This window comes from Neolamprologus multifasciatus, chromosome 18 (genome assembly GCF_963576455.1).
Source record: "Neolamprologus multifasciatus chromosome 18, fNeoMul1.2, whole genome shotgun sequence".
In the NCBI taxonomy this organism is placed as follows: Eukaryota; Metazoa; Chordata; class Actinopteri; order Cichliformes; family Cichlidae; genus Neolamprologus; species Neolamprologus multifasciatus.
Window position 1 is genome coordinate 1441858 of NC_140456.1, and position 27585 is coordinate 1469442.

Sequence of the window (27585 nt, forward strand, 5' to 3'; positions counted from 1 at the left end):
TTCACAGCTCATAAAAATCTGTTTATTTCACAATCGGCTGATTCAGACGAAGCAGGAGGAACTTTTCCTGGATTTGATTATTGGATCAGAGTCACTCACTCTTACAAATGTTACAGTTATTCTCTTACTCGTGTTAGAAAGAGTGAAACATCTCGACACACGCTATGGAGCGTCCGGGGAGCGTGTGAGCGTCGCCGTGCTGCTCAGAACTGAGACTTTCATTTTTATTATAAAGAACAGCTTTAATTTCACTGCTCGGTCACATGATCAGCTGCGAAACTACCACAGGAAGGTCACGGCTTCTCTGCCTGCTCGTGACCATCGTGACCTGTGCTGATGTCACAGCGAGACGCTCGGCTCAGTTTATGTTGGAGCGTTCAGCTGCATTCTCACCTCGACATCCAGCCTGCCTCTTTAATCTCCTCACAGCCAATCGGAGCGCTCGCTCAGCCGGCGGTTGTTTATCAAACAGATGAAGCTGATAGCGGCTCGGACTCGTCTCCGGCTCCCCTCTGACTCTCTGCACGTTTAGAGATAACACTTATCACACATCTGCACAGTGTTCTGCATTCTTCACTCTTCTGTCATTTTCAGGAAACTTTTAATACGAGTCAGCTGTTTCTACTTGGACGTACGAGCGTGTGCGTGGAGGCAGGAAGAGGTCACGGCGTCTCAAACCAAGCAAACACAAATCTACGAATAAAGATAAATTCAGCAGATAGTGAATGAAGTCTGGAACTGTGTGAGGTTTGTTCCTTTAAGGCAACAGCAGGTTGGAGATTAACCGGGACATTAATGTGTAACTGCGCTGCACATGTCGCGGCCGCAGTCAGTGACCCGATTCTCGTATCTGTATCCTTGGAGACGAGGACCCAGCGTGGAACGCCGCGGGGCGTAAAGGGTTAAACTCCGCTGCATTCCTCGCGTTGCTCCTCCTGCGTCATCCCCAGCAGCCCTTCACAGACGTCCAGTCCAATTTGATGGTGCTTTTTATCTGTGAGAGGCTTCAGCCCGCTGACCTCTGACCCCGGCACCTGCTGGGAGACGAGCACGCTTGCTGGAGGATCCTCGCCGCTCTCGACAGGGTTTAGTCTTTAAAGAAAGTTCGTTTAGTTCCATTGTTCAGTCAGAGACCGGGTCAAAGTTCATCTTTGTACGTAAATGTGAAACACGCTTCACGGCAGCGATCGCCGATCGATCAGCTGATTTTGGTCATTGATTAATCGTCTGGTTCGTAACAAAGTTTGGTCCTCTTTGTTTCCCGTTGCCTCATCTTGTTTGTTATCACTTTAAATCCTCTTTTACAACCCTGCAGCCCTGGAATGGCAGCTTTATCCTCTTAAAGGCACCAAACTCCCTTTTAAAATCAGCTGATTTGGTGACGCTTCCCCCGCAGCGAGCGCAGCTGTGTTTAAACCCACTCATGATGATCTCACTTCATGTTTTAGGCTCTTCGGCTGAATTTGGCTTTTAAAACATTTTCACGTGTTGGTTTCTAAACACTGAAAGTCTGCAGTGGTCCTCAGCCCGCTGCGTTCACGCCTGAGCTGACAATAATCAGATTACTGGAGTGGATGTAAATAGAGAGAGCGCGCTCAGTGCGACCTTTGACCTTTCTCCTGCGCGGTACCTGCTGCCCGGACTCGTCAGCGCGAGTTCGAAGCTCGGCGGTGCCCACACGTCCAAAAGTCAAAGCGGCCATTGTTCGTTTCCCTGGAGAAGAATGCGGTGATGTCATGGGAGGAAATTTAATTGGAGCGTGCTGTGAGCTGAGGCGTCCCCCCCCCCCCCCCCCTTCACAACAACTGTAACCCCCTCCCAGCCCTCAGGACGAGCCCGGGAAGTTTCCAGAGCTCCCAAACATCCAAGAAATGTTTTAAAGGAGCTCAGCCCCCAGTTTAGTGGAATTTACACTATAAAACACGGAGTTTGAAGTCGGCCATGTTTGCACTGTGTCGCTGCAGAAGCGAGCGACACAGTGAAGCTGTTAGCCTTCATCAGAGTCACGCATGCTCTGAGATTTGTCACCTTTTCCTTTTCTGTCATTTCGTTACCTCGGAGTACTTGAACAAACCAAGAGCAGCGTGCTGGTTTCTCTCAAAATGTGTTTTAATGCAAAGAGAAAAGTTTTTATCCAAATCAAAACTGCCAAGAATGAATGTTCTCAAAGAGCAGCTGTGAAATGTGACAGCAGAAATCATTTTTACTGTGAGGAAAATGTCACAGCTCTGAGAAAAATGCGATGATGTCACCGGGCCGCACAGCGTGCTGGGGCGTGCCCCTCCAGGCCGACCCCGAGGCTCGGATACGTTTGGAGCAGCGATGTCAGGAATCCACGAGAGAAAAAACGGCCTCGAGCCACAAAACGTCTCCTGATCCTGGTTTTCTTCTTCAGCCAGGCGGACGTGTGACGGCGGCTCGGAGCGAGGCCGGCGTGCCCGGTTATTTGTCCGTGATTCTTTACAGTCTTTGCTTGTTTCCATGTGGGTTCATCAGGTTTGAGTGTGTCACAGGAAACAGCTGCATCTCAAACACGTTGGAGGACGGCTCGTTATTTTCAGGTCTGGCCTGAGCGAGCCGACTGCAGCGTCTTCCTCCCCCTGCCTCGTCTGTCCTCCAGAAGGACGTCTTCCTCGTTAAACGCCGTCCTCTGTGGACGGAGAACATCTGCCTCTGAAATAAAGCCTCCTTTATAAGAGACTGAGCTTTATGACCAAACGCACCTGTGTCCACAGTTACCAAAATAAAAGCTCTGATTCATCTCTCCGGTTTATTCAGACGCTGGTTACGGGCAGTTTGCGTCACCCTTCTCATATTTTTGGAAGCATTTCCCAAACGAATTCCTCTTCGATCTCCGACCTGATCCTCCGCTTGCAGAGTGGCGTGACGCAGACGTGCCGCGGGGAGCCGAACACACGCACATGCTCAGTTGATGAGAGCTGCAGGGAGCGAGGCTGCAATAAGACAGAGTAACAGATCAGTGAGTCGCAGCGGCGGCCTGTTTGCTGTGATCGTGGCCTCTCTGGGCCTCCGTACATTTGAGTTTTTCCAGCTAAAGTTCTGATAAGTTTGTTGCTTCTGATCCAAACTTGGACTCCAGGCTTAGACTGGGAGATTCAGGCCAGAGGTCAGAGGTCACGTGCAGCTACGGAAGTCTTCGAGTTTCTGTGGTCTCTTTCTTCCTCCGTACGGCGTGTCTACATTGTTAGGGGTGTGGCCTCTTTGACTGACAGGTGGATGGCGACACAGGCGGCTAACTGTCTGCTAGCTTCACTGCAGCTAACTGGAGCTGTTGGAGGTTTTTGGGGCCTTTTTAATGGCTTGGTCTCCAGGCTTAGACTGGGAGATTCAGGCCAGAGGTCAGAGGTCACGTGCAGCTGCGGAAGCTGTCGGTCGTTACGTTGCTCGCTGGCACTTCAGCAGAGCTCGTCCTCCCTCGTGCTCGTTTGCATTTCTGCTCACTGAGTCATCGTGTCTTCCATATCAGGGCAGGAAAAACTCCCAGCAGCCCCCTCTGCCCCCTCTCCGTCTTTGAGTTTCTGTGGTCTCTTTCTTCCTCCGTCCGTCCCTCCGTCCGGCGTCGCTCTGCCCAGCGGAAACGCATTCCTGCCGTGTCACCCCCCGTCACCCCCACCGGTCCCTCGGAAAGAAAAGCTGCTTCTCCAGAACGACTGGAGGCTCTTTTCATGTTGGGACGTGACTCCGAGGCCCCCCGAGGAGACTCTGGCAGGGTCAGCGCGCCACAAAAGGCGGGTTAGCGCCGCTTAAAGCAAAACCAGCTAATTGACGATGTCTGCGTTTGTTTCTCTGCGGCGGCTTTGCTGCAGCAGCGTCTTAACGGCAGCTTAAATCCTCAGAGGCTCCGAGGAGGGGCAGACAAAAGCTTCTATAGTGAATTTGGCTTAAAGGTTGAGTTCACTGTTTTTTAATCCGGCCTTTATTAAAGCGCTGTTTCCTGTTTACAGTATGAGAGGACAAAAGCTCCTCTTTTACTCACTTTTTACACTTTTAGGAGGCTTAACGTGTAAAAATGATCTCAGCTGGTTTATTCCAGGTCACCGTGTTAGATCATAGAATACTTGGCTTTGCTGATGAGAAATAAATCAGAAATAAAATAAATAATAATAGATAATAAATAAAAAATAAAGCAGTACAAAAATCAAATCTCACATTTTCAAATCGAGGAAAAACATTCACTTTAATGTGTGCGAGTCAGAAACTGCAGTTCCACTAATGTCCACCGGGGCTCCGCTGAGTCAGTCCCCATGAACTCCCATGTTAATGTGTTTACAGCTCTGGTTGTAGTTGTTATACATCGTTAGGGGCGTGGCCTCTTTGACTGACAGGTGGATGGCAACACAGGCGGCTAGCTGTCTGCTAGCTTCACTGCAGCTAACTGGAGCTGTTGGAGGTTTTTGGGGCCTTTTTAATGACATCATGTGACCTGCTGTGAGGTTACTGCGGTAACAGACCGAGAAGCCTTTCATTGATTAATCGTCTGGTTCGTAACAAAGTTTGGTCCTCTTTGTTTCCCATTGCCTCATCTTGTTTGTTATCACTTTAAATCCTTTTTTACAACCCTGCAGCCCTGGAATGGCAGCTTTATCCTCTTAAAGGCACCAAACTCCCTTTTAAAATCAGCTGATTTGGTGATGCTTCCCCCGCAGCGAGAGCAGCTGTGTTTAAACCCACTCATAATGATCTGACTCCATGTTTTAGGTTCTTCGGCTGAATTCGGCATTTAAAACATTTTCACGTGTTGGTTTCTAAACACTGAAAGTCTGCAGTGGTCCTCAGCCCGCTGCGTTCACGCCTGAGCTGACAATAATCAGATTACTGGAGTGGATGTAAATAGAGAGAAGCGCGCTCAGTGCGACCTTCGACCTTTCTCCTGCGCGGTACCTGCTGCCCGGAATCATCAGCGCGAGTTCGAAGCTCGGCGGTGCCCACACGTCCAAAAGTCAAAGCGGCCATTGTTCGTTTCCCTGGAGAAGAATGCGGTGATGTCATGGGAGGAAATTTAATTGGACCGTCTCCATGAACTCCCATGTTACGTGTTTACAGCTCAGGTTGTAGTTGTTATACATTGTTAGGGGCGTGGCCTCTTTGACTGACAGGTGGATGGCGACACAGGCGGCTAGCTGTCTGCTAGCTTCACTGCAGCTAACTGGAGCTGTTGGAGGTTTTTGGGGCCTTTTTAATGACATCATGTGACCTGCTGTGAGGTTACCGCGGTAACAGACCGAGTTTCTGGAGGCCTGTGACTGTGCAGAGGACGATAATCTGATTTACTTGATGTATGTTTAGTTTTCTTTTAATAAAAATACATTTTTAAAACTCTGACAATAAAGCGATCCCTGGGGTGAAGGAGCTTTGGTGCGCCCGGCTCTCCTGGGTGAGGGGTATGTTTGATTCGCTCAACCAGCGCGCTCAGGCGCTGTAGCTAAGCGCTCGTAGTCATTTTAAGGATGGCTGACCTCTTCTGTGATTTAGGTAGAAGGACGAGAATAAAAATGTCAAATATGTGAATCGGACACGTCGTCCAGCTGCCGGCGAGGCTGTTGACCCTTCACCTCTGTAGCTCCTGTTAACTCCCTGCAATTCATCTCCATAAAACCTGAATCATCTCAGATTTATGAGGGTTTATTCTGCTGGAAGGCTCCACCTGCTCTCACAGAGCCACGTCTTTCAGAGTTCATCAACTTTTCTCTGCATGCTGGGAAACAATGAAAGATGGTGACAGCACGAAGATGGCTCCTCGTCAGCAGGAGCTCGGGTTCATCCTCGTTTGTTTTTCCAGTCTGTGTGGCTTCCTCTTTGTGTTCTCAGGACGGCGCTTTGTCGTCTGTCTGCAGCGTCACTTCCTGCGGGCCCCTCCGGCCTCCTGTCCCAGCAGCCACCTGGACTTTGTTTGCCTCCCGATTGCTGCGACAACAGACGCTTTTGTCCCGTCCGTGAGGATGCGGAGGCGTGTTTCTGTAGAGATGTCACCGACGTCTCTTCATCGTCTTCTCTGACGCCTCTTCATAAAGCTTTGATCCGAGGCCGGCGAGGCTCCGCGGGATGTTTGCAGGTCCCACGTGTTCGCCGTCAGATCTGAATGAAACGGCTTTTTATTCTGAAACTGGTGAACTTCACTCAGCCCAGTTTGTTCCAGTTTGTGTCCGGCTGTGGAGGAATGTGTGGGAAACCATGACGGAGCTTCCTTTTCATTTCTCATGAAAGCCGCTGCTGTGATCTGTGATCTCGTTCTGGGGAGGCTACATAAAAGCAGCACGGTTGGTGTTCAGACCTCTGTCCACCTGAGGCAAACGTCACCTCTCCTTCCTTTTGTCTGATCTTGTTGCTCCATCTCTGCGTCTGAGCCGTTTTCCCACCTGTGATGGGAACAGCTTTTGTTTCATGACTCTGTAAATATGTAATCATGAATGTTTGAAGGATACTTCAAACTCGATTACTGTAAACAGCCTCACAAGGCCGACGCTTTGGGAACGCAGTGACACACATTTCATTTAATCTTCATGTTTGGTTTTCATTCTTCTAAGAAAACACCTCCACCCACGTTTGGCTAACCAATGGCCAGTGTCCATGCTTTTATTTTGACACTCAGCGGCTCTGCGTGACGGTTGGTCCTGGATCTGCTGTGGCGAGCAGGTTCACGGCCGTGCACGCCGACCCTGAGAGGCAGCTGGTTTCAATCATCGGTCACATCAGGAAATAAAAACATCTGCTTCTGTTTGTTTCACGCCGAGTTTGGTTTGCGGTGAAAAGCGAGCGTGTTTGTGAAGATGAAAGCAGCGCAGTAGCAGTTTGTGCTGATGCGTCCCTGATCCGGCGCTTCAGGGTCGGCGCTGCGTGACATTTAAAACCTTCAGCCTGACCTCTGATTGGCCGCCTGCGTTCGCAGCGCTGTGTGAACGGCCGGTAATACAGAAAATGAAACCTCAGCGGTGACGTGCGCCGAGGCTCTGATTGCGAGCAGTAAACGGGCCTCCGCCCTCGCTGTTAGCCTTCGCTCATAAACTCGGTGTGGTCCTCGGAGCGTCGCGCACACACGGGGAGGACGCCGGCGGCGTGTTTGCTGTTGCTTCATTGTTTCCTGTAATAAACTGCAGCTCTTTGTGCGCTTCGCTCCTATCAGCAGCTTCACCTTTATTTGCCGTTGACACAGAGGGGCCCCCGCAGGCCGGGGCCCCGTCAGCGCTGTTTACAGAGCAGATTCTTTGGCTGAGCAAACAGCCGTACCCCCCGCCGCACGGCTCAAACACGCCGGCCTTCCTTTGCTCGCTGACTGACGGCTGCTGGAGCGTTCAGGCCGACCTGCTCAGACTCGCCAAATATGCGGAGAGCGTCCGCAGCCCCGAGTGTCGCAGTCAGAGGAAGAACTTGCTTCACATTCCTGCTCAGCATTTCCCAAATCGCCCGAGATTCCCCCCCCCCCCCCCCCGACAGGGCCCGAGTGGGCGTCAGGAAGCAGTCCTGCAGAGACACGATGCTCCGCAGAGATCCTCAGGTTACAGTCAGGGTGGAGGCACAGCTGCATCCAGCTGTGCTGTGCGTGGCTTAAGCTCCGCCCTGCAGCTCGTCCGACTCTCAGCTTCTGTCATTCTGCAGGTTTTTAGTCTCCTCCCATCTGTCACACAAACTGACTCTAACCTAACGCTCCTCCCTCTCTCTGCAGGTAAGGCCTTCGACATCACCTACGTCCGCCTCAAGTTCCACACCAGCCGGCCGGAGAGCTTCGCCATCTACAAGCGGACCAGCGATGGCAGCCCGTGGGTGCCGTACCAGTACTACAGCAGCTCCTGCGAGAAGACCTACCACAAAGCGAACCGCGGCTTCATCCGCACGGGCCAGGACGAGCAGCAGGCGCTCTGCACCGACGAGTTCAGCGACATCTCGCCGCTCACCGGAGGAAACGTGGCCTTCTCCACGCTGGAGGGACGACCCAGCGCCTACAACTTCGACAACAGCCCCGTCCTGCAGGTGAGCGAAACGATATCAGCTCCACAGAAAAGTGACGAGAATTTTACAGGAATCATGTTGAGGCACAAATTTGACCTTTAACCCTTTTAAAGTTTCTTCTGTTCTTCATAAAGTTCTTATTTAGAAATAAAACAAGGACACTGTTTGAGCCTCAGTAGCTACGGATGAAGGCGTGCGCGTGACGCCACCTGGGACAACATTTCCTCATCGTGACTCCTCCCCTCACAGAACGAGCCGGAGGTTACGCCGCACATCTGGGCACAGGGAGGTTTAGTTTGAGGAAGAGCAGCAGCTCACATGAGACCAGATCGCTGCTTTCCTCTAAACAAACTCTCCGTCATCATCAAAGATTCTTTTCAATATTCGATTTGTTCCTGAAACTGATGAAATATTCCCAGAATGAAGGGAACGTTTCAAACATCAGCATCTGTAATGTTTTTATAGCCGAGTGTTCCCTCGTTCTGCAGACACAAGTTCTCGAGCAGCGCTGCCTGCGCTGCGACCCGCTTCCAGGCGACGCCCCCGGATTTCCCAGCTCAGTTTGGCCCGAGCGCCCGGCAGCTGGAGCGCTCTCCTCGTCGCCCGTCAGCGCGTTTGCGATTGCTTCATGAGCAGGAAGCAGAGTCTGTGTTCATTCCTCTCGCCTCAGTTTTTGTTTTGTAAGGTTACTCTGACACACAAACACACACACACACACACACACACACACACACACACACTAAATACAGTTTATAGGTTTTATCAGTAACCAGAGGAACACTGAGAGTTTCCCCACAGTCAGAAACACAAACGATGCAGTGGGAGAGACTCACACGATGTTCCTCTGTGGCATCAGTGACTCACGTTATTATTAAAGGAGGACGTGCGTAAGTATTTATTCTGAAAACAGCGAGTGACAGAAGGTCCTGATGGATGGACGGAGCGTTTCGTGCACTTTGCTGAAGTCTGCAGACGGTTCCTCACAGCTGCTGCAGGTCTCCGGGACAAGCTGGAGATCAGATCTTCATGCATGGAGATCGTTTTTAAGGACGGATCATAGTTTCAGGATCTGACGCAGCTCGTTTCTGAACCGTCATCAGTTTTCCACGAACTCTGAAACTCTTTCGTGTTATTTTTCAGTCTTTTCTTATTTTCGAACATTTGATTTATTTAAGTTTGATTTTAAAGACGATATTAAAACAAAGACTGAACGTTGAGAAGAGTCAGCTGATGATAAACCACAGAGGACCTGGTGGAGCGCAGCCATGACCTGACATCATCTGTGTGCTGGTGATTAACTCAGGAAATGTATGATCCGAGGAATTCAAAGTACAAATCTGCTGTTCCGCTCTCCGCCTTCGCCTCAGATAAGTAAACCCGACGGAGGTTCAGGTGTCGATTGGCTCGCTAAAAAGAGCAGCTGGTCCGGTTATCTGCTGACCGTTTTAAAGGCCGCTTCTTCTCCCATCTCCGACATTCATGCGGCATAAATGCATCCGGCCCGTCCAGCAGCTGCAGATCCTCACGCCGTCCCGTCCAGGAAGCCGGAGCAGCCTAGTCTCCAAATCGCCGCTGTCTGAACTGTAGCGAACATTTGTTTGCCATCAATCAACTGCAGCTCCGTGCCAGCGAGGAGGCCTCGCCCGGGATGTGTTTTCTCGAAGGAAGAATGCTGCTCGGTTTTAGGAAGTCCTCCGGGAATCACAAACATGCAGCCTGGAAACAAACAGCCTGTCAGGAGGCGAATGAGAGCGAGCGGAGACGCGACCAATGATTATTGTAGAGGTGGAATAAACGTCCAGCGTCAGCTGTTTCGTCTGTCAAGTCTTCACATTAAAACTGCTCCACAGAAATTTTAATCCGTTCTTCCTCGAGCCCAAGAGGGGGAAATTCCCAGAGGTGTCCTGAAAGTGCTGCTGGGATTTTGTCCAGATGCGTTGTGAGCGTCCGGGACGTTTTCACGTGCAGCGAAAGATCCGACTCGTCTTAGTCGACTGACATCAGCTGCAGACGTACCTGCATCCTGAATGCGTAACTCAGGAACAGCGAGCCTGCTGGGGCCACAACGCAACATTAACGGTTGTAGCTCCGGGTGTAGCGCACGCCTAAAAGCGTGGAAACAGACCGTCACTGTGCCTGTAACTGGAGGTGGCGCCCTCTGCTGGCTCGTTTCAGCCAAACATCGGTTAAAAACCCCGTAAACGAGCAGAGCGCTCAGACCCTTTGAGCTCAGTCTGTTTGAAACGAAGGACACAGCTCAGACAGGAAATGACATCAGCAAGCTAACAGGAAGTCTGGTTCACTTAATTTCAAAAATAAAAAACTGTTCCTTTTCCTTCATCTGCCATGTCTCGTTTCTGTCTGCGGTGTTCCCGGGAATGTTGGAGCGTTTGTTTTTCTTTTTTTGTTATCTTTTCCAAAATGTTGTGTTTGTCTGTTTTTTGAGGGGCTTTCTCGCCTCGGGGCCACCGTAGGAAAAGAAAGCTGGAGCGTGACATCGCCATCAGCCACATTAGCATGTTAGCTAACTTTAACAGGAAAGAATAAAATGATCTAAATGTGATAAAGATCCTGTGGACGTCTAAGGCCACAGTCCTCGGTGAGGATGGTCCAGCAGGGAGGAATCGTCTCAGGGATGTTGGATTTCTCTGCTCGCTCAGAAACAGTTAGAGGTGAAACTTGTGAACACTTGTGCCAGCAGCTCTCGGCTGTGTTTAATGGCGTGATGGTTGATCATCTGCCCGCTGAGGTGGACGCTCTCAGCTGCTGGTTATTTCCCGCTCAGAGATGACAGACGGCAGGAATGTCACAGAGCGACTAACAGCCGTCTGACGCCTCCGGCGGGCCGCCGCCTCCAAAAAGATCCTGGCTTTGGTATAAATAGCTCGATGCCAGCGAGACAAATAAGGAAGTTTAGAGCTGAGCTGCAGAGCTAAATCTGTTCATTTACACGGAGAGGAAGTACGAGGCTCGAAGGAAGCAAGGGAGGAAACGACAAGCTGTGAAAATGCTTTTCCAGAAAGCTTCGGCTGATCACAGGTCATGTGATGGGGCAGACTGCCTGAACTCAAACATGGTCAAAGGTTACACTGAAAATGTTACCAATAAAAAAATGAACTGGATGTTTTATCAGCGTTTAAATGAGTTTACAGCTTCCTAATCAGCTGATATGCATCACTCCACCAACAACAGAGTCACATGGCAGCTAACTCTGCATAAACGCCGTCTTTCTCTGAGCATTTTAGACGTTCTGTGGCTGGATGAAGGTGGACTGTGGGACCAACTTAGTAATGCACATGTGGAGGGTTTGGAAAGAGGAAACACAGTGTAGCTGTGACTTTATTGGCCAGTATTTCCTCACAGAGCAGCGTTTGGTGTCAGGATGCCATCATGGAAGTGAGAAACCTGCAGTTCCTGTAACGTCCACTGGAGGCTCCAGCACTACTTTATAACGTTTTGATGCATCTCAATCATCCAGGAAAATAAATCTCCAAAAGTTGATTCTGTTCATCTGGACGTAGCGTTTTCTGGGAGAAACATTTCGTCACTCATCCAAGTGACGTCTTCAGTCTCAGCTGACTGCAGGTTTCAATCTTATAAACAGGACATTTGCATAATTGGGGAATCCTGCAGTCAGCTGAGACTGAAGACGTCACTTGGATGATGATGAAACGTTTCTCCCAGAAAACGCTACGTCCAGATGAACAGAATCAACTTTTGGAGATTTATTTATAACTCGCCTAGATTAGTTTGCATTATTAGGGGCGTGGCCTCTAGTCAATTTATTTAGATTCAATTTTATTTATACAGCACAAAATCACAACAACCGTCCTCAATGTGCTTTATATTGTCAGGTCGACCCTACAGTAATACAGAGAATACAGAGAAAAACCCAACAATCATATGACCCCCTATGAGCAGCACTTTGGTGACAGTGGGAAGGAAAAACTCCCTTTTAACAGGAAGAAACCTCAGACAGAACCAGGCTCAGGGAGGGGCGGGGCCATCTGCTGTGATTGGTTGGGGTGAGAGAAGGAAGACAGGATAAAGACATGCTGTGGAAGAGAGACAGAGGTTAATAACAGATATGATTCAATGCAGAGAGGTCTGTTAACACATAGTGAGTGAAGAAGAAACACCCAGTGCATCATGGGAATCCCCCAGCAGCCTACACCTATTGCAGCATAACTAAGGGAGGATTCAGGGTCACCTGGTCCACAGAAGAGGGGCCTGATTATTTAAGACCTTGTAGATCAGGAGCAGGATTTCTGGATTGAACAGGGAGCCAGTGAAGGAGAAATCTGGCTCTGAAAACCAAGAGTGCTGGAACGCCGAGTCTGTGGAGCCTCTGATCATGGAGTATCCTCTATAATAATAAAGCAGAGCTTCATGTTTCAGGAACTGGCTGTCGATTATTTGTGTTGCTCATGTTGGGAATGAATCCAGTAACCTGATGTTTCAGTGCCGGTTGGCTACATGTGTGACACGGTTACATCAACATTTAACCGTCGAGCGGTCGTGCTCGGTGCTTTCAAGGCGTTATGCTCCACTTGTTTCCTGTGAGGGTCGTCACAGGGTTACCTCAGGACAGGTAAACTTCCTGTTTCAGAGCCTGTGAGTCGCAGGCTGTTCCACATTCCCAGCACTTGTCCGAGCATTTAACAGGCATGTGCGAAGTCACAGTTTTCCTGAGTGGGCAGACAAACACGGAGCAGGTCTGACGGCGGGCCAGCTCGCTTCTATCCACTTTCCCGTCGAGCTGCCGCTCCGTCTTCAGCTTCGGGCCTGACGAGCTTCCTGCTGAACGGAGCCATCGCTGGCTTTCCCACGAGGCGGGATGTTGAGTAACTTTCTTTATCCTCTGAGACCCAACAGGTGTCCTGAGTAATTCCCTCCATCTGGATCTCGTATCGTAAGGCCAAGAAAATAAATTCATTTCTGTGGAAATGTCACAGTGTGAGGGCTGGTGTCTGCGTCACTGCTTTTCCCACAGCTGGAACTGAAACCACGTCTCTGTTTGCAGATTACAAAAACCAGGATGTTTCACACGCCTGCGTCTGCTTTGAGTTTAATTTAAGTAATCAGATTACTGGTTGAGGTCACTGTGATCTTAAATCACTCTGCGTCACTCATCACTGCGTCCACGCTGAGGATCATCCAGCAGTGACATCGTTCCAGCTGTTTGGATAAACGGGAGAAAAATAAAGTTTTAAATGTTTCTTTAGTCGTTGGATCATAAAGACTTTGTTGTCGGCGTCTTCGTTGGCGAGCAGCGGCTGAATGTTGACGGTAGTCTAAGTGTGAAGCCAATCAGGACATCAGAGCATGGTCAGGTGTTTGAGCATGCTCCGTTCGTCCTGCAGGTGCTGTCGGGCAGGTGATGCTCCTGTTTGTGTGTCTAACGCAGCCTCCATGTTGTGTCTGTTGCAGGACTGGGTGACGGCCACCGACATCAGAGTGACGCTGAACCGGCTCAACACATTCGGAGACGAGGTCTTCAATGACCCCAAGGTCCTCAAGTCCTACTACTACGCCATCTCTGACTTCGCCGTGGGAGGAAGGTAAAGCCTCAGATTCCCTGCAAGTCCTGTTTGTCAGCTGCTCACGTCGCAGTCGAGTCCGGTGGCGGCGGCGCTCTGTGGTCAGGTCCCGCTGTGTCACTGTGGGTCCGCTTCCTTGTGATCCACGCTAGAATTAGTTTTCGACAGGCGTTACTCGAGTGTTACACGCAGCACGACTCTGCAGCCATAATCTGCTTGAATGTGGAGCGCATTTCCCTTACACCACCAGCATTCCTGGAATTCCTAGCCGGCAGGGCCAGATTATAGGGAAACCGGAATGAGGCGGTCCGACAGCCGTGACGGATGGAAGAAAAGGGGCGATTCCCGAGCCGAGCACCTGGAGGATTTAACCTTTACTTGTCCCAGGAGGAGATTTTCCTGCTGCACCTTCACCTGAGCTCAGCTGGCAGCTCTGTGGTCACATTTATCTGCACTTTGTTATATCAACACTTCTCATTGTGCAAATCTGTGACTCATTCATGCAAACAGCTCATGAACACTCCTTTGAACTCCTTGAACTCCTTGAACTCGTGCAGCTTGAAGCAGGTAGAGACTTTCTGAAGCTCGCTGCTCATTGGACAGAAGATCACCTGCAGTTTTTCCGTTTGCTCACGTTTTGGCCGGGAGGGAGCAAAGGGTTTAAATCCAGCTTGTGTGATGTTCAGGATTTCTTTCATGCTTCTCCCGCCGTGCCTGCTCGGGTTCGACTGAACCTCCAGCAATCTTTCTGTTTTATGACGTCTTGTGAATGATGTGTTACCAGGAAGCTTTCTGTGTAAACCCAGGACAGCCACACAGACGAAGATCTTTATAGTTTGCTGTGAAAATGTGAAGCAGGCGCAGCGATTTATTTATTGAGTTTAACGGGCTCGTGAGTGAATCTTTGGTGTGACCTCCTTCACCCTTTACGTATCATTGGGAGCTCTTCTCCGTCAGGCTGATCCCACGAGCTGAAATCTGCTCCAACCATGATGGAGCCTCCACCATGTTGCACAGAAGGACCTCTGTCCCGACCTCCTCCCTGAACCAAATCTAGATTTATCAGATTTCCCATCAGAACGGTTCCACTACGGCTGGGCCAGATCAAACCATTCACGGTAACACCGTATAATGTTGGGCAACGACAAGAAAATGAAATATGGCGATAGAATATGGGTAAAACGCGCATGCGCAGTGCCTTTGTTTTCATACGCACATGGCGGAAAAAGCATGGCGGCGACGGAGAATGAGAAGGGCGAAAGTGGATCGTTGAATGAAACGGATGAAAATGGTAAATGGTCTGTATTTGTAAAGCGCTTTACACACATTCACACACTGGTGATGGCAGCTACATTGTAGCCACAGCCACCCTGGGGCGCACTGACAGAGGCGCCACCGGGCCCTCTGACCACCACCAGTAGGCAACGGGTGAAGTGTTTTGCCCAAGGACACAACGACTGACTGTCCAACCTTCCGATTACAAGACGAACTCCCAACTCTTGAGTTACGATTGAACCTGAACTGGTTTGTAAAATGCTGCAGCTTCACTGGTGGAACTGGTTCAGCTTCCGTCCGTCAGATACACAACAAAGCACTATTTTTGGTAGAGCATGCTAGCGGGCCGTCGTTATTACCGTGTTGTTTGGAAAATACGACACTTAAAATCAATCCTTTGATCTTTCTGAAAGTCGACAGAGCCCCTTATAATCCCGTGTGCCTTATGTATGAACTCTGGTTGTGTTTACTGACCTCGAAACGATTTTATGTGCACGGCGCTCGAACATCTGTCAAATGTTTCAGTACAACGTTGCTAAGCTACGAAGCCGCACCGCTTGATGGATTGTTGGAGCATTACGGCTATCGTAGGCGGAGCCTCGCGGAGTGATACATACTGTGCTTCAACATAATGTTACCTATTGTGTGTGTATAACTGTTTTTAAGTGTTGTGGATATTATACATGGTTATGCTGAGGATATGTCGGCCAGTTTCCACTAGAGATGGACCGATCCGATATTACGTATCGGTATCGGTCCGATACTGACCCAAATTCCTGGATCGGATATCAGCGAGAAATAAAAAATGTAATCCGATCCATTAAATATCAGAAAAGAACCTCACAAAACTTGCTACGAGGCGTAACTCGGCTCATAATCGTAGCACGTAGCAGCAGCGTGCATCACCTGATAGAGCGGCTGTGTGTATTTGTAGCCTTGCTAGCAAACCAGCATTTCCTCTATGAGGAAGTTTTCCCAGAGAGAAGTAAAGCAAGTGTGTAAGTTCATCTCTGAATGTTTGTAAAGCATTCCCACGTTAAGTTTAACAACCGTACCTGGAGCGACTGCCTCTCTCTCTCTCTCTCTCTCTCCTGCTGCTTCTTCAATTGTGAAACTAATGATCAGCTGATCGGCTTTTCTGTCGCGAGTCCGTCTCTCTTGTTTGTTTTTGGCCCACTTCTCACCAGAAAGAGGAAACCAGCGGCTGAACAACAGCAGCACGTTTAAGCTTGATAAGCTGTTGTTAGAATTTATTTAATATTACTTTCTACACCAGGATCTTTTTCTACGCAGCTGACGGCTGGTAACTGTGCAGGGGCGGATCTAGCAAAGTTTAGCCAGGGGGGCCGATAGGGCATGAACAGGGAAAAGGGGGCACAAAGACATACTTTTCTTTCTTATTCTCATTTAAAATGTCTAGTTTTTAATAAATAATTATCTCACTCTTACACCCAAAGTTTTAATCTTGTGTAAAATATATAGAAGTCCATTACTGTATATAGTAACTGTTAAGTCTAATATACCCTAGTAAGCTATAGTGCTTTTTCCTTTGGGAAGATACCATCTGTGCAGTCTGCAATTCTGTTGAAGAAAGATGTTGAATCTATTTAATTATTCTTGAAAAATAATTTATTTTTGTGCATTTTCCCCCTGCATCAAATTAAATTTGATTACATCGATTAAGCATCATGAGGTGGAGGTGGTTCCCTATTTTTTTTTTTTTTTGCTGGGAGTTTGCAACCCTATTAGTTAGGTTGCTTAATATTTCTGCTAAGTACTCTTTAAAATACCAGAATAGGGAGGATGGAGCAGCTTTAAGTTTATTAGATTGATCAGTTTTGCTGAACTATGACATATTTTGGACGCAGTGTATTTTTTACATACAGGTATAACAGAATAGCTTTAGTGTTGTTATTTATTTAAACTTGAGTATAAACTTATACAAAATGCAGCAAGATATTAAAAAAACGTTTTGTTGATTAAAGAACACACTATATCGGATTCATATCGGTATCGGCAGATATCCAAATTTATGATATCGGTATCGGTATCGGACATAAAAAAGTGGTATCGTGCCATCTCTAGTTTCCACTGGAAATGCCTTTTGGTTAAACTGTCAGCAAAGAATTTGCATTTGCACTGTTACATGTTTATATAACTTTAATGCAAAAAACAGCTGCTTGTTTAAGTGAAAATACATTGATTTTTTTTGTAGTCGTAAAGTATTTTGTCTCGTGTGTATCGTGATAAATATTTCTGGTCGCTCTCGTGCACACCTCAGCCTGTCCTTTCTCAGGGGACGCTCTGCGCTGAGGTGTGCCAGGCTTTCAGCTCTGACAGTCACCTCGTTGGTGTAAACTTGGTTGTCAAACTGTTATCTCAACATTTTTCATTTGAACTAAAGAAATTGGAGCAGACGATGTTTTTGCGACAGGCCGATGGAAACAAAGAACTTAAAACTGGTTCTTTGCTCAGTGGTCCAAAGAAAAACTTCAGAAATCCCGAACTCGAGACCACCTCAGTAAAGTCTGGCTCCTTTGAAGCAGCACATGAAGAAAGGGCTCGAGACTTTTGCACAAAAGTGTGCGACTCTGTCACGCTAACGGCCACAGACTGCCTCCTCCTGCTCTTGAGGAGTGATCGTGGGGACATCTCTCTGCAGGAGAATAAAGGACGTGTTGTCCCACGGAGGTTCTGTGCGTCACTAGATGGCGGCGTGTCTCCGACACATTCCTCAGCGCTGCTCGTGAGTCGACTGTTTATCTGTGCGCTGCTTTTCTGTGCCGTGCAGAGCTCCGGGCTCAGGCTGCATGCTGGGCTTTCCCTGGTGAACGGTGAAGTCTGCACGTTTACAGTATTGAAGCCGCTGCACACTGACACTGTAAGCCTGAGGCGGTGCAGCTTTAACAGCTCGGAGCACGAACCTCTCTTCCTTCCCGCTGTCAGTTTTTCCAACAGCTCGCTGCCAACAGACACCTGAGCCTATAGCCAGAGGTGTCTGCTGAGCAAGTCCCGTCCTGCTGAGGCGGCGGCTGCGCTCCCTCGGGAGGTTTAAGAAAACCTTTGCTCGGAGCTGCGGAGCGGAAAAAGCAAAAACAATGACGACAGTAAACCGAACAAAGAGTTGAGCTTTAATGACGGTGTGTGAGCGTTGGCAGCAACCTCCGCAGGTGTGACAGGTGTGCTTCTCTACTTCCAGGTGTAAGTGTAACGGCCACGCCAGCGAGTGCGCGAGGAACGACAGAGGACGGCTGGTGTGTAACTGTAAACACAACACCGCCGGCGACGACTGCCAAGAGTGCCAACCGTTCTTCAACGACCGGCCCTGGAGGAGAGCGACGGCCGACAGCCCCAACGAGTGTCTGCGTGAGTCTGCCGCCGCACGTTTGCCGTCGTTGATGATTTTACTGCATCACGTAGAAGTCGTCTGTGATTTTGGTGCATTTAAACGTTTTCACTGTTTCCTGTTTCGGGTCTTTTATTGTGAAACTCTCCGTCTCTCAGCCTGCGAGTGTAACGGGAAGAGTGGCGAGTGTTACTTCGATGCCGAGCTGTACCGGGCCACCGGTCGCGGCGGCCACTGCAGGAACTGCGCCGACAACACGGACGGCCCCAACTGCGAGCGTTGCCTCGACAACTACTACAGAGACCCGGGCGCCAGCCGCTGCCTGCCCTGCCTCTGCAACCCCGTCGGTGAGTGGTGCACACTGGAGAGCGTGGGTGTGTGGGAGTGGGCCTCCAACCCGATTGTGAGAGTGGCCTTTCCCACGGACATTTGAACACACCATGAATGGACAGTGAAGTGCTCACATTTCCATTTCCACTTGAACACAACAGTCAGACGTGTGTGTGTGTCTGTGATCGTTTGTTCTGTTTCGAGTGTTTGCTGATTTATGTGTAAATGTTTGTGATGCTTCTGGATGTTTCTGCAGCTCGTTGTTACCTGACATCCTGTCGACTCCTTGCAGTCGTTTTTCTCTCTGGTGTCAGTTTGTCGTCGTCTCTGTTGTGTCTGTCGAGTCGTTTGCAGAGAATCGAAACACAACCTGCAGAAAAGCGTGAAAAGGTTTAAAGATCAGGTTTGATTCTGTAAATGTTTGAGTGAAGTGAAAACATGTGAAACCGCAGGCGTGGACTTTGTGGTTTTCAGCAGTTTTTAACGGAGCGCAGCAGGAAACCACCGCCTAATGTGAGCCAGCTGCTCCACCCACTCTGCACCGCAACGGCTCATTAATGCAGCTGATTGTTTGCATGTGGTTGGAGGTTAACGTGTGTGTGTGTGTGTGTGTGTGTGTGTGCGTGTGTGTGTGTGTGTGCAGGCTCCGTGTCCCCTCAGTGTGATGACCGAGGCATGTGTGCGTGTAAACCCGGAGTGACCGGAGAGAAGTGCGACCGCTGCCAGCCGGGACACCACAGCCTGACGGAGGCCGGCTGCAGGTACGCCACTAACCCCGAACATCAGCTGAGCTCAGAGACGCGAGCGTGGCCCGGCGGAGCTCCTGCTGGTTGCACGGCTCTCCCACAGCAAACACTTTGAGTATCTCTGTCACTCGCTGGGTTTTCAGCTTGTTTGGTGACGTCAGCCAGTCGGGAAGTCGCTTTTCCTTCTGTAGCAGGTTTGGGTTTCAGGCGAGAGGCCGACCTGATCCGTCCTCTGAGCTGACTCGGTTTTTCTCTGACGTCTAGCAGCCGGGCGTCCACAGAGCTCCGGCAGTCCAGCCGGAGGTGACGGAGCCGTGGCGTTCCTTAGATACGACGCTGCTGAGTGGAGCTGTCAGCTGCACGGCGCCGGCTGCTTTAGTTCAGCTTGTTAGAGAGAAGCTGGACGTCTCTACGGCCGATGTCTCAGAGACAAACTGAACTCTCAGGAGTATTAAACTCTGATTCAGTGAAGAAGAACTTGAACTTTGACCCAGGAGCAAACAGGGTCAGGTCAAGGGTCACGGTTACATGAGCTGAAGTGTGGTTGGCTGCTGGAGAATGAACACTGAGCTGTGAGCGCCCCCTGCTGACTGAATTTTTTATTAGAAGCAAATATCATGGTTGTTACAAATTGATAGAACGTATGCCCCTTTTTTCTCCAAGCTAGCAAAACAAACAAATAAACAACAACAAAAGAAAGAGAAAAAACAAACAAATAAACAACAACAAAAGAAAGAGAAAAAACAAACAAATAAACAACAACAAAAGAAAGAGAAAAACAAACAAATAAACAACAACAAAAGAAAGAGAAAAAACAAACAAACAAACAACAACAAAAGAAAGAGAAAAAACAAACAAATAAACAACAACAAAAGAAAGAGAAAAAACAAACAAATAAACAACAACAAAAGAAAGAGAAAAAACAAACAAACAACAACAAAAGAAAGAGAAAAACAAACAAATAAACAACAACAAAAGAAAGAGAAAAAACAAACAAATAAACAACAACAAAAGAAAGAGAAAAAACAAACAAATAAACAACAACAAAAGAAAGAGAAAAAACAAACAAACAACAACAAAAGAAAGAGAAAAACAAACAAATAAACAACAACAAAAGAAAGAGAAAAAACAAACAAATAAACAACAACAAAAGAAAGAGAAAAAAAACAAACAAACAACAACAAAAGAAAGAGAAAAAACAAACAAATAAACAACAACAAAAGAAAGAGAAAAAAAACAAACAAACAACAACAAAAGAAAGAGAAAAAACAAACAAATAAACAACAACAAAAGAAAGAGAAAAAACAAACAAATAAACAACAACAAAAGAAAGAGAAAAACAAACAAATAAACAACAACAAAAGAAAGAGAAAAAACAAACAAACAACAACAAAAGAAAGAGAAAAAACAAACAAACAAACAACAACAAAAGAAAGAGAAAAAACAAACAAATAAACAACAACAAAAGAAAGAGAAAAAAAACAAACAAACAAAACTGATGAGTCTGACTCTCTCTCTCCCCATCAGGCAGTGCTCTTGCTCGCCCTCAGGCAGCACGCTGGAGTGTGACGTGAACACGGGTCAGTGTCGCTGCAAAGACAACGTGGAGGGCTTCAGCTGCGACAGGTGACGCACAGTCCCGCCCACACGGGGCGGGGCCCGCACACAGTCCCGCCCACACGTGTTACGTTAACATGCAGTTGGTGCAGCAGCGCGTCACAGGTGTGTTCTCGCCGTTCGTGTCCCGCAGGTGTAAGCTGGGTTACTTTAACCTGGATGAGAACAACCCTCAGGGCTGCACGCCATGCTTCTGCTTCCAGCACTCGTCCGTGTGCGACAGCGCCGACGGCTTCAGCGTCCACGCCATCAAATCTGACTTTAGCAGAGGTAACAGCGCCTGCAAGCCCCACTCAGGACAGAGAAGACCCCACTCTAACCCCACTGTACTAATGTGTGTGTGTGTGTGTGTGTGTGTGTGTGTGTGTGTGTGTTAGATGATGAGCAGTGGACTGGTCAGGAGCGTGATGGAGCCGGGGGCCAGGTGCAGTGGTCGTCCAGCGGACAGGAAATCTTCCTCATCTCAGAGGATTACTTCCCCATTTACTTTGTGGCACCAGGTACACACACACAGAGACACACAGACACACACACAGACGCACACAGACGCACACACACAGACACACACACACACACACACACACACAGACACACACACACACACACACACACACACACACACACACACACACACACACGGATATGTTTTTGTCCCTGTGTAACGCTGCTGCTGATTGGTCGGTGACTCTGACTCGTTTCTGTGTCACAGAGAAGTTTTTGGGGAACCAGGTCTTGAGTTACGGGCAGAACCTGACCCTGAACTTCCGGGTGGACCGGCGGGACAGCCGCCTGTCGGCCGAGGATCTGGTGCTGGAGGGGGCGAACCTCCGGGTGGCCGTCCCCCTCATCGCCCAGGGCAACTCCTACCCCAATGAGAACACGCAGACATACGTGTTCAGGTGAGGCGCCGTGTGTTGTGTTCCCAGTGAAAACCAGTATTTAATCCAGCAAACTGGGACAGATAATCTCAGCATTAATCTGGATATTTGGGTGTAAATTAAACTCATAATCTGAACATAATCATGCAGTTTTTATTTACCTGTTTACACAGATGAATTTAATCTGTCTGGTTGCAGTCTCTGACACTTTTTGCTGACACAGATTATTTGCTGTTAATTTCTTTCATAGTCATTTAATCTGGATTAAATTGAAAATATTTTGGTCATAAGATTTAAAATGATTAGTTAAATTGTGAACGCGGGGTGATTACTATTAAACTCCACTAATACTCTATAATCTGGATTAATAATCTGTTTTGTCCTCCTTGTTTTGCAAATAATCTGGATGAAGCTGTGATATTTGCGTACGATTCTCAGGATCTGTGTCAGAATCTGCTGCTGATGTCAGCAGATTTAAACCCTGTAGATTATCTGATCATCTGATTTTCCTTCTCATTGCTTTTGTCTTCGGTCTGGATTATTCGGTTCAGGCTCCACGACAGCACAGATTACCCCTGGAGGCCGACCATCAGCCACGCCGAATTCTACAAACTTCTCCACAACCTGACGGCCATCAAGATCCGCGGCACCTACAGCGACAGGAGTACGACGCGCGCGCACACACACACACACACACACACACACACACACACACACACACACACACACACACACACACACACACACACACACACACTCCTCGTGCCTATGGTACGACAGCTTTTGTTCGTGCCCCTGGTACACTGCGCAGAAACACCTTGCCACACACACACACACACACACACACACACACACACACACACACACACTCTTATCGTCTACTGTCGTTCACTAATCACACTCTCCAGGTGCTGGTTACCTGGATGATGTCTCCTTGGTGACAGCAAGGCGGGGACCAGGTGTCCCGGCGCGCTGGGTGGAGCAGTGCACGTGTCCTCAGGGTTACCAGGGTCAGCACTGTGAGCAGTGCACGGTTGGATACCGCCGCGCCCAGCCGGAGCTCGGCGCCTTCAGCTCCTGCGAGCCGTGCAACTGTAACGGCCACAGCGAGACCTGCAACACCAACACAGGTGAGGGTGGCGTCAGCGCGTCACAGAGCGATGGGTTTGATAATACTCACGGCTGATTGGCTGCTTTTTCTGTCCTCCGCCCAGGAGCGTGCGACTGTCAGGACAACACGGCCGGTTTGAGCTGCGAGCGCTGCCAGGACAGTTTTTATGGCGACGCCACCCAGGGAACGCCAGGTGACTGTCAGCCATGTCCGTGCCCGCCCGGAGCCACCTGCGCCGTCGTTCCCAGAACCAGAGAGGTGGTGTGCACCAACTGCCCCACCGGGACTACAGGTACAGACGCTAAACTGTCAGCTAGGCTTCCTTGATTAACTGTTACGTGTGCCAATCACGTGACCTCACCTGTGTGCAGGTAAGCGCTGCGAGCTGTGCGACGACGGATTCTTCGGCGACCCTCTGGGTCAGAATGGCGGCGTAGTCCGAACGTGTCGGAGCTGCAAGTGCAGCGGCAACATCGACCCCAACGCCGTCGGGAACTGCAACCGCGAGAACGGAGAGTGCCTCAAGTGCGTCTACAACACCGACGGCTTCTTCTGCGACCGCTGCAAAGAGGGTTTCTACGGCAACGCGCTGGCCCCCGAGCCCGCCGACAAGTGCAAACGTAAGAGTCCAAAACCGAAATCCTTCCCGTGACGTTTGACTTGTGAGCGCAGCGAGGAAACCGTGTGATCTCTGATTTGTCCCCAGCCTGCGCCTGCTCGCCGCTCGGCACCAGGAACCAGCAGAGCAGCTGCTCTCAGGGCACGGGTCAGTGCGAGTGCCTCCCCAACGTGGCCGAACGCGACTGCGGCGCCTGCACGCCCGGCTTCTTCAACCTGCGGAGCGGGAATGGCTGCGAGCGGTGCGTCCATCACACCCACACATCTCTAACCGCGTGCTTCGGTTCTGAGCGCCTTCATGGTCTCAGTCACAGCGACGAACTTTCAATTCTTTCATTTCCAGCTGACTGGAAACCGACGATTAGTCGATTCTTCCAGGAAAACGCAAACATGCTGTTTCATTGTGTTGTTCACTCATAGATGATGTTCTTCTACTTTTCCCCCCCACAGGTGCAACTGCAATCCCATTGGCTCCACCAACGGCCAGTGTGACATCGTTACGGGACAGTGCGAGTGTCAGCCGGGCGTCGCCGGCCTTCGGTGCGAGCGCTGCGAGACCAACTTCTTCGGCTTCAGCGTGTCTGGATGCAAACGTGAGGAAACTCGATAATGTCACAGTTTGCAGGACGCCGCGCCGCAGCAGCTGTTGGCTGCCTGAAGCGAGTCTAGTTCCCAGTAACGAATCAGTGAGATCACCTGAGGAACGCAGCTGCACATTTCTGAGCTTGAATTACTGAGTTTTAGTGTTAGATGGTCGTCTGTGACGCTGAGATCTGAGATCTATGCTGGACGAATGCAGCGAGTCCATCGCTGTGACATTTTAGCGTTACGTGAACAGAACAGGACCCAGAATAGATCCTGGTGGATCTCCTCCGGTCAGCAGGCACCGGCTCAGGTCTGTTAGAACCACAAACATGAAGCCATGATCAGTTTTTTAGGGTTTTGCATCAACTGCGTGCACGAGGTGCACCAGGAAGTGTTTAAATCTAGTTTCTGCACAGATCCAACCTGCCAACACGCTGTTTTTGATATCATATCGTACGGGTCCAGAATAACCCTGATACCTGTTTGAGGTAAACAGCAGGTTGTAATGTTAATAATTTATATTATTAACTGCAGCCACGTCGTCTTCCATCACATCAGGCAGAGTCTGTGTGTTGGACAAAACCGAGTCCTGTAACTTTAAGAATCCTTTCAGCGTTCAGGGTGGCGAGCTGTGCTGTGTGTATGAGCGCTGTTATTAACGGACCGACGTCCTCGTCTTTGTTCCTGCAGCCTGCGACTGCGACCCCGAGGGCTCCATGTCGGGTCAGTGTAAGGAGGACGGGCGCTGCGAGTGTCGGCCCGGCTTCGTCGGCGCTCGGTGCGACATGTGCGAGGAGAATTACTTCTACAACCGCTCGGTGCCGGGCTGCCAGCAGTGTCCTTCCTGCTACAGCCTGGTCAGAGACAAGGTGAGCCCGCCTCCGAGGCCACGCCTTCGCTCTCCTCGCACGGAGGAGCTAACGTTTGTGTCTGCGCGTCCAGGTGAACCAGCAGAGGCAGAAGCTCCACGAACTGCAGACGCTGATCGATAACCTCGGCTCGGGGCAGGACGCCGTCAGCGATCAGGCCTTCGAGGATCGTCTGAAGGAGGCGGAGAGGGCCATCATGGAGCTGCTGGAGGAGGCCAAGGCCAGCAAAGGTGAGACCTGAAGATCTGACCTTTACACTTTATTTCCTGTTGCTGAGCAGAAAGCCAGGCTGAATGTCTGTGACCTTTGACCCCGCAGAAGCAGACCAAGGCCTGCTGGACCGCCTAAACGGCATCAACAACACCCTGACCACTCAGTGGAACCGTCTGAAGAGCATCCGAAACACGGTGGACGACACCGGCGCTCAGGCCGACCTCGCCCGGGGCCGGGTACGCGACGCCGAGGACCTGATCGACCGCGCCCGCCAGGAGCTGGACAAAGCCAAGGACGCCATCAGCAAAGTGGTGAGTGAGGGTGCTGTTTCCATGGCGACTCACCGAGCTCTAAGGCATTTTTGTTTTTAATAAAACACAACTGATGTCGTCGACAGGACATCAAACCGCCCGGCGGCACCGGAGCGCCCAACAACCTGACACTGCTGGCCGAGGAGGCGCGGAAGCTCGCCGACAAGTAAGACCCCAGCGACGCGTGTCAGCGACGCGTGTCAGCGACGCGCGCTGACGGCCTGACCTTGACCTGAATACCCGTCAAACCGTTTGAACTTTTCTCCCTGCAGACACAAGATGGACGCTGACCAGATTGAGAGGATCGCCAAAGACGCCAACGATACGTCCAACAAAGCGTACAACCTGCTGCTGAAGACTCTGGAGAAAGAGGGGAAAACGAGCGAGGAGATCGAGGAGCTCAACAGGAAGTACGTCCTGACGAAACCTCACTTTAACTAGTTTTTCCTGCCGTCGTGGTTACAGGTGGTTTTTGTCTCTTTGTTTGTGAGTTTTTGTTGCTTTGTGTGAGAATCCTGATCGGTTTGGCCCTGTGGAGGTTTTTTGGAGGTTTCGTCTCCCCTTCATTTGTTTTTCCTCCTTCGTGGTTGCTCTGCTTCAGTTTTGTCCACGTTGTGGCTTTTGTGTTGTGGTTTTTTGAATCTTCTGTCACATTTTGTCTCTATTCAGTTATTCTTTTTATTATTTTGACTCATTCTTGGGACCTTTTCAGTGATTATACGCGGCTCTGTGGTTATTTTACATCTCTTTGTGGTCATATTGTGTCTCCTGGTCATTACAGCTGTGAGGATGTTTCTTTTTCATTTTTAACTATTTTTATAGGAACTTTCTGAACCCCTTGGTGGTTTCTTTGCATCCCATTTTGTTGGCCAGTTTGTCTCCCCCCAGGGCAAAGAGTGCCACCGCAAATGCAAATTTTTCAATGGTGCAACTAAAAAAGTCTTAGGTCGCGCCGCATCGACCAACTGTTTGAGTAAAAAAAAAAAAAAGTCTCTGCAACTCTGAAAGTCTCCGTGTGGTCAACAACAGACGCACATTATGCCCATATCGTTGTCTAAACCAATCAGAGATAGTCAGGGGCGGGACCTCTCTGATTGGCTGTGGTCCAGTTGAAAGTGCAGGCAGAGAGAGAGAGAGGTGAGTAACTTGAATAAAGCGATATCGGTTCATTTAATCCTGAATCGACTCTTAAATATAACTGTGTTTTAAACTTTTTAACTGTGTTTTGCCAGAAACGTCAGAATCTCAGGTTAAATATTTCAACAAACAGCAAACAGTAAATGAGAGCAGGTAACGGACTCCACACAAAGACGGAAACACAGAGGAGACTCGAAGCATCAGAATCGGTTTTCTGTTTCGGCTTTCTGACTGGATGGAAGCCGACAGCTCGCTGACTCGTCGGGTCCGCGCTGTGTTTCCGTCTTTTTTGTGCTGATTCTGAGCTGCAGGTTTCGTGTCTCGCCAACCAAAATTCACTGAACCAGCAAAAGAAGATCAAACTACACTTCACATTTGATAAACATCGCTTTTTTGCTTCCACCACAATAAAACTCACACACTGTGTGTGTGTGTGTGTGTGTGTGTGTGTGTGTGTGCACTCCAAGAACAGTTTCCCCTCTCAAATCTCTGTTTTCTGTATTATTAATTCTCTTATTACCCATCAGTCTGCCGTTGTTTACAGCGCTGTCTTTTTTTCTTTTTTTTACTTAGGCTTTCTTGTCCGAAGTAATTTAATTTCTGCTGAAGAAATTTTAACTTTTTAAAATGATGCAACATTGCAGAATATTTTTAAGGTTATCTGCTATAAAATCCCAGACCAGGAAAATCTCCTTCATGTTTTTCTGTTTTATCCTCAGTCACTTTGACACAAAGGCCTCAGCAGTGATGCTCACACCTCTGATGAAGTCTCACAGTATCAGTAAATGATCATAATTATAATATTTGACTGTCTGAGGCAAAATTGAATTGAATCGGGACCTCGTGAATCAGAATCGAATGGATTATAGAAATCAGTGATGATGCCCAGCCCTAGTGAGCAGCCTAGGCCCAACAGAGTGGATGTAGCTGTGAGTGATAAGAAAAGAACGACTGATGAGTTTTTTGTTAAGGCCTGATCCGTCTAAAATCCAGCTCTGACACGGAGCCATCAACCTCTGAACACTGAAAAAGCAGCAGTGTATC

The 27585-nt window shown here is 49.2% G+C and overlaps 1 protein-coding gene across 1 annotated transcript in view; it reads left to right on the forward strand.

Annotated features, from left to right (window-relative positions):
- Nucleotides 1-27585, forward strand: part of lamc1 (laminin, gamma 1) — a 46502-nt gene that overhangs the window by 14373 nt on the left and 4544 nt on the right. Inside the window, exons 2-21 of the mRNA XM_085140593.1 lie at nt 7682-7986; nt 13396-13526; nt 17980-18146; nt 18285-18473; nt 19100-19217; nt 20730-20828; nt 20953-21089; nt 21197-21319; nt 21529-21718; nt 22249-22361; nt 22606-22827; nt 22912-23100; nt 23180-23428; nt 23515-23668; nt 23877-24019; nt 24702-24880; nt 24954-25110; nt 25199-25404; nt 25491-25570; nt 25677-25814. Of these exons, the coding sequence (XP_084996719.1) occupies nt 7682-7986; nt 13396-13526; nt 17980-18146; nt 18285-18473; nt 19100-19217; nt 20730-20828; nt 20953-21089; nt 21197-21319; nt 21529-21718; nt 22249-22361; nt 22606-22827; nt 22912-23100; nt 23180-23428; nt 23515-23668; nt 23877-24019; nt 24702-24880; nt 24954-25110; nt 25199-25404; nt 25491-25570; nt 25677-25814 (3289 nt within the window). The remainder of the gene's footprint in view (nt 1-7681; nt 7987-13395; nt 13527-17979; nt 18147-18284; nt 18474-19099; nt 19218-20729; nt 20829-20952; nt 21090-21196; nt 21320-21528; nt 21719-22248; nt 22362-22605; nt 22828-22911; nt 23101-23179; nt 23429-23514; nt 23669-23876; nt 24020-24701; nt 24881-24953; nt 25111-25198; nt 25405-25490; nt 25571-25676; nt 25815-27585) is intronic.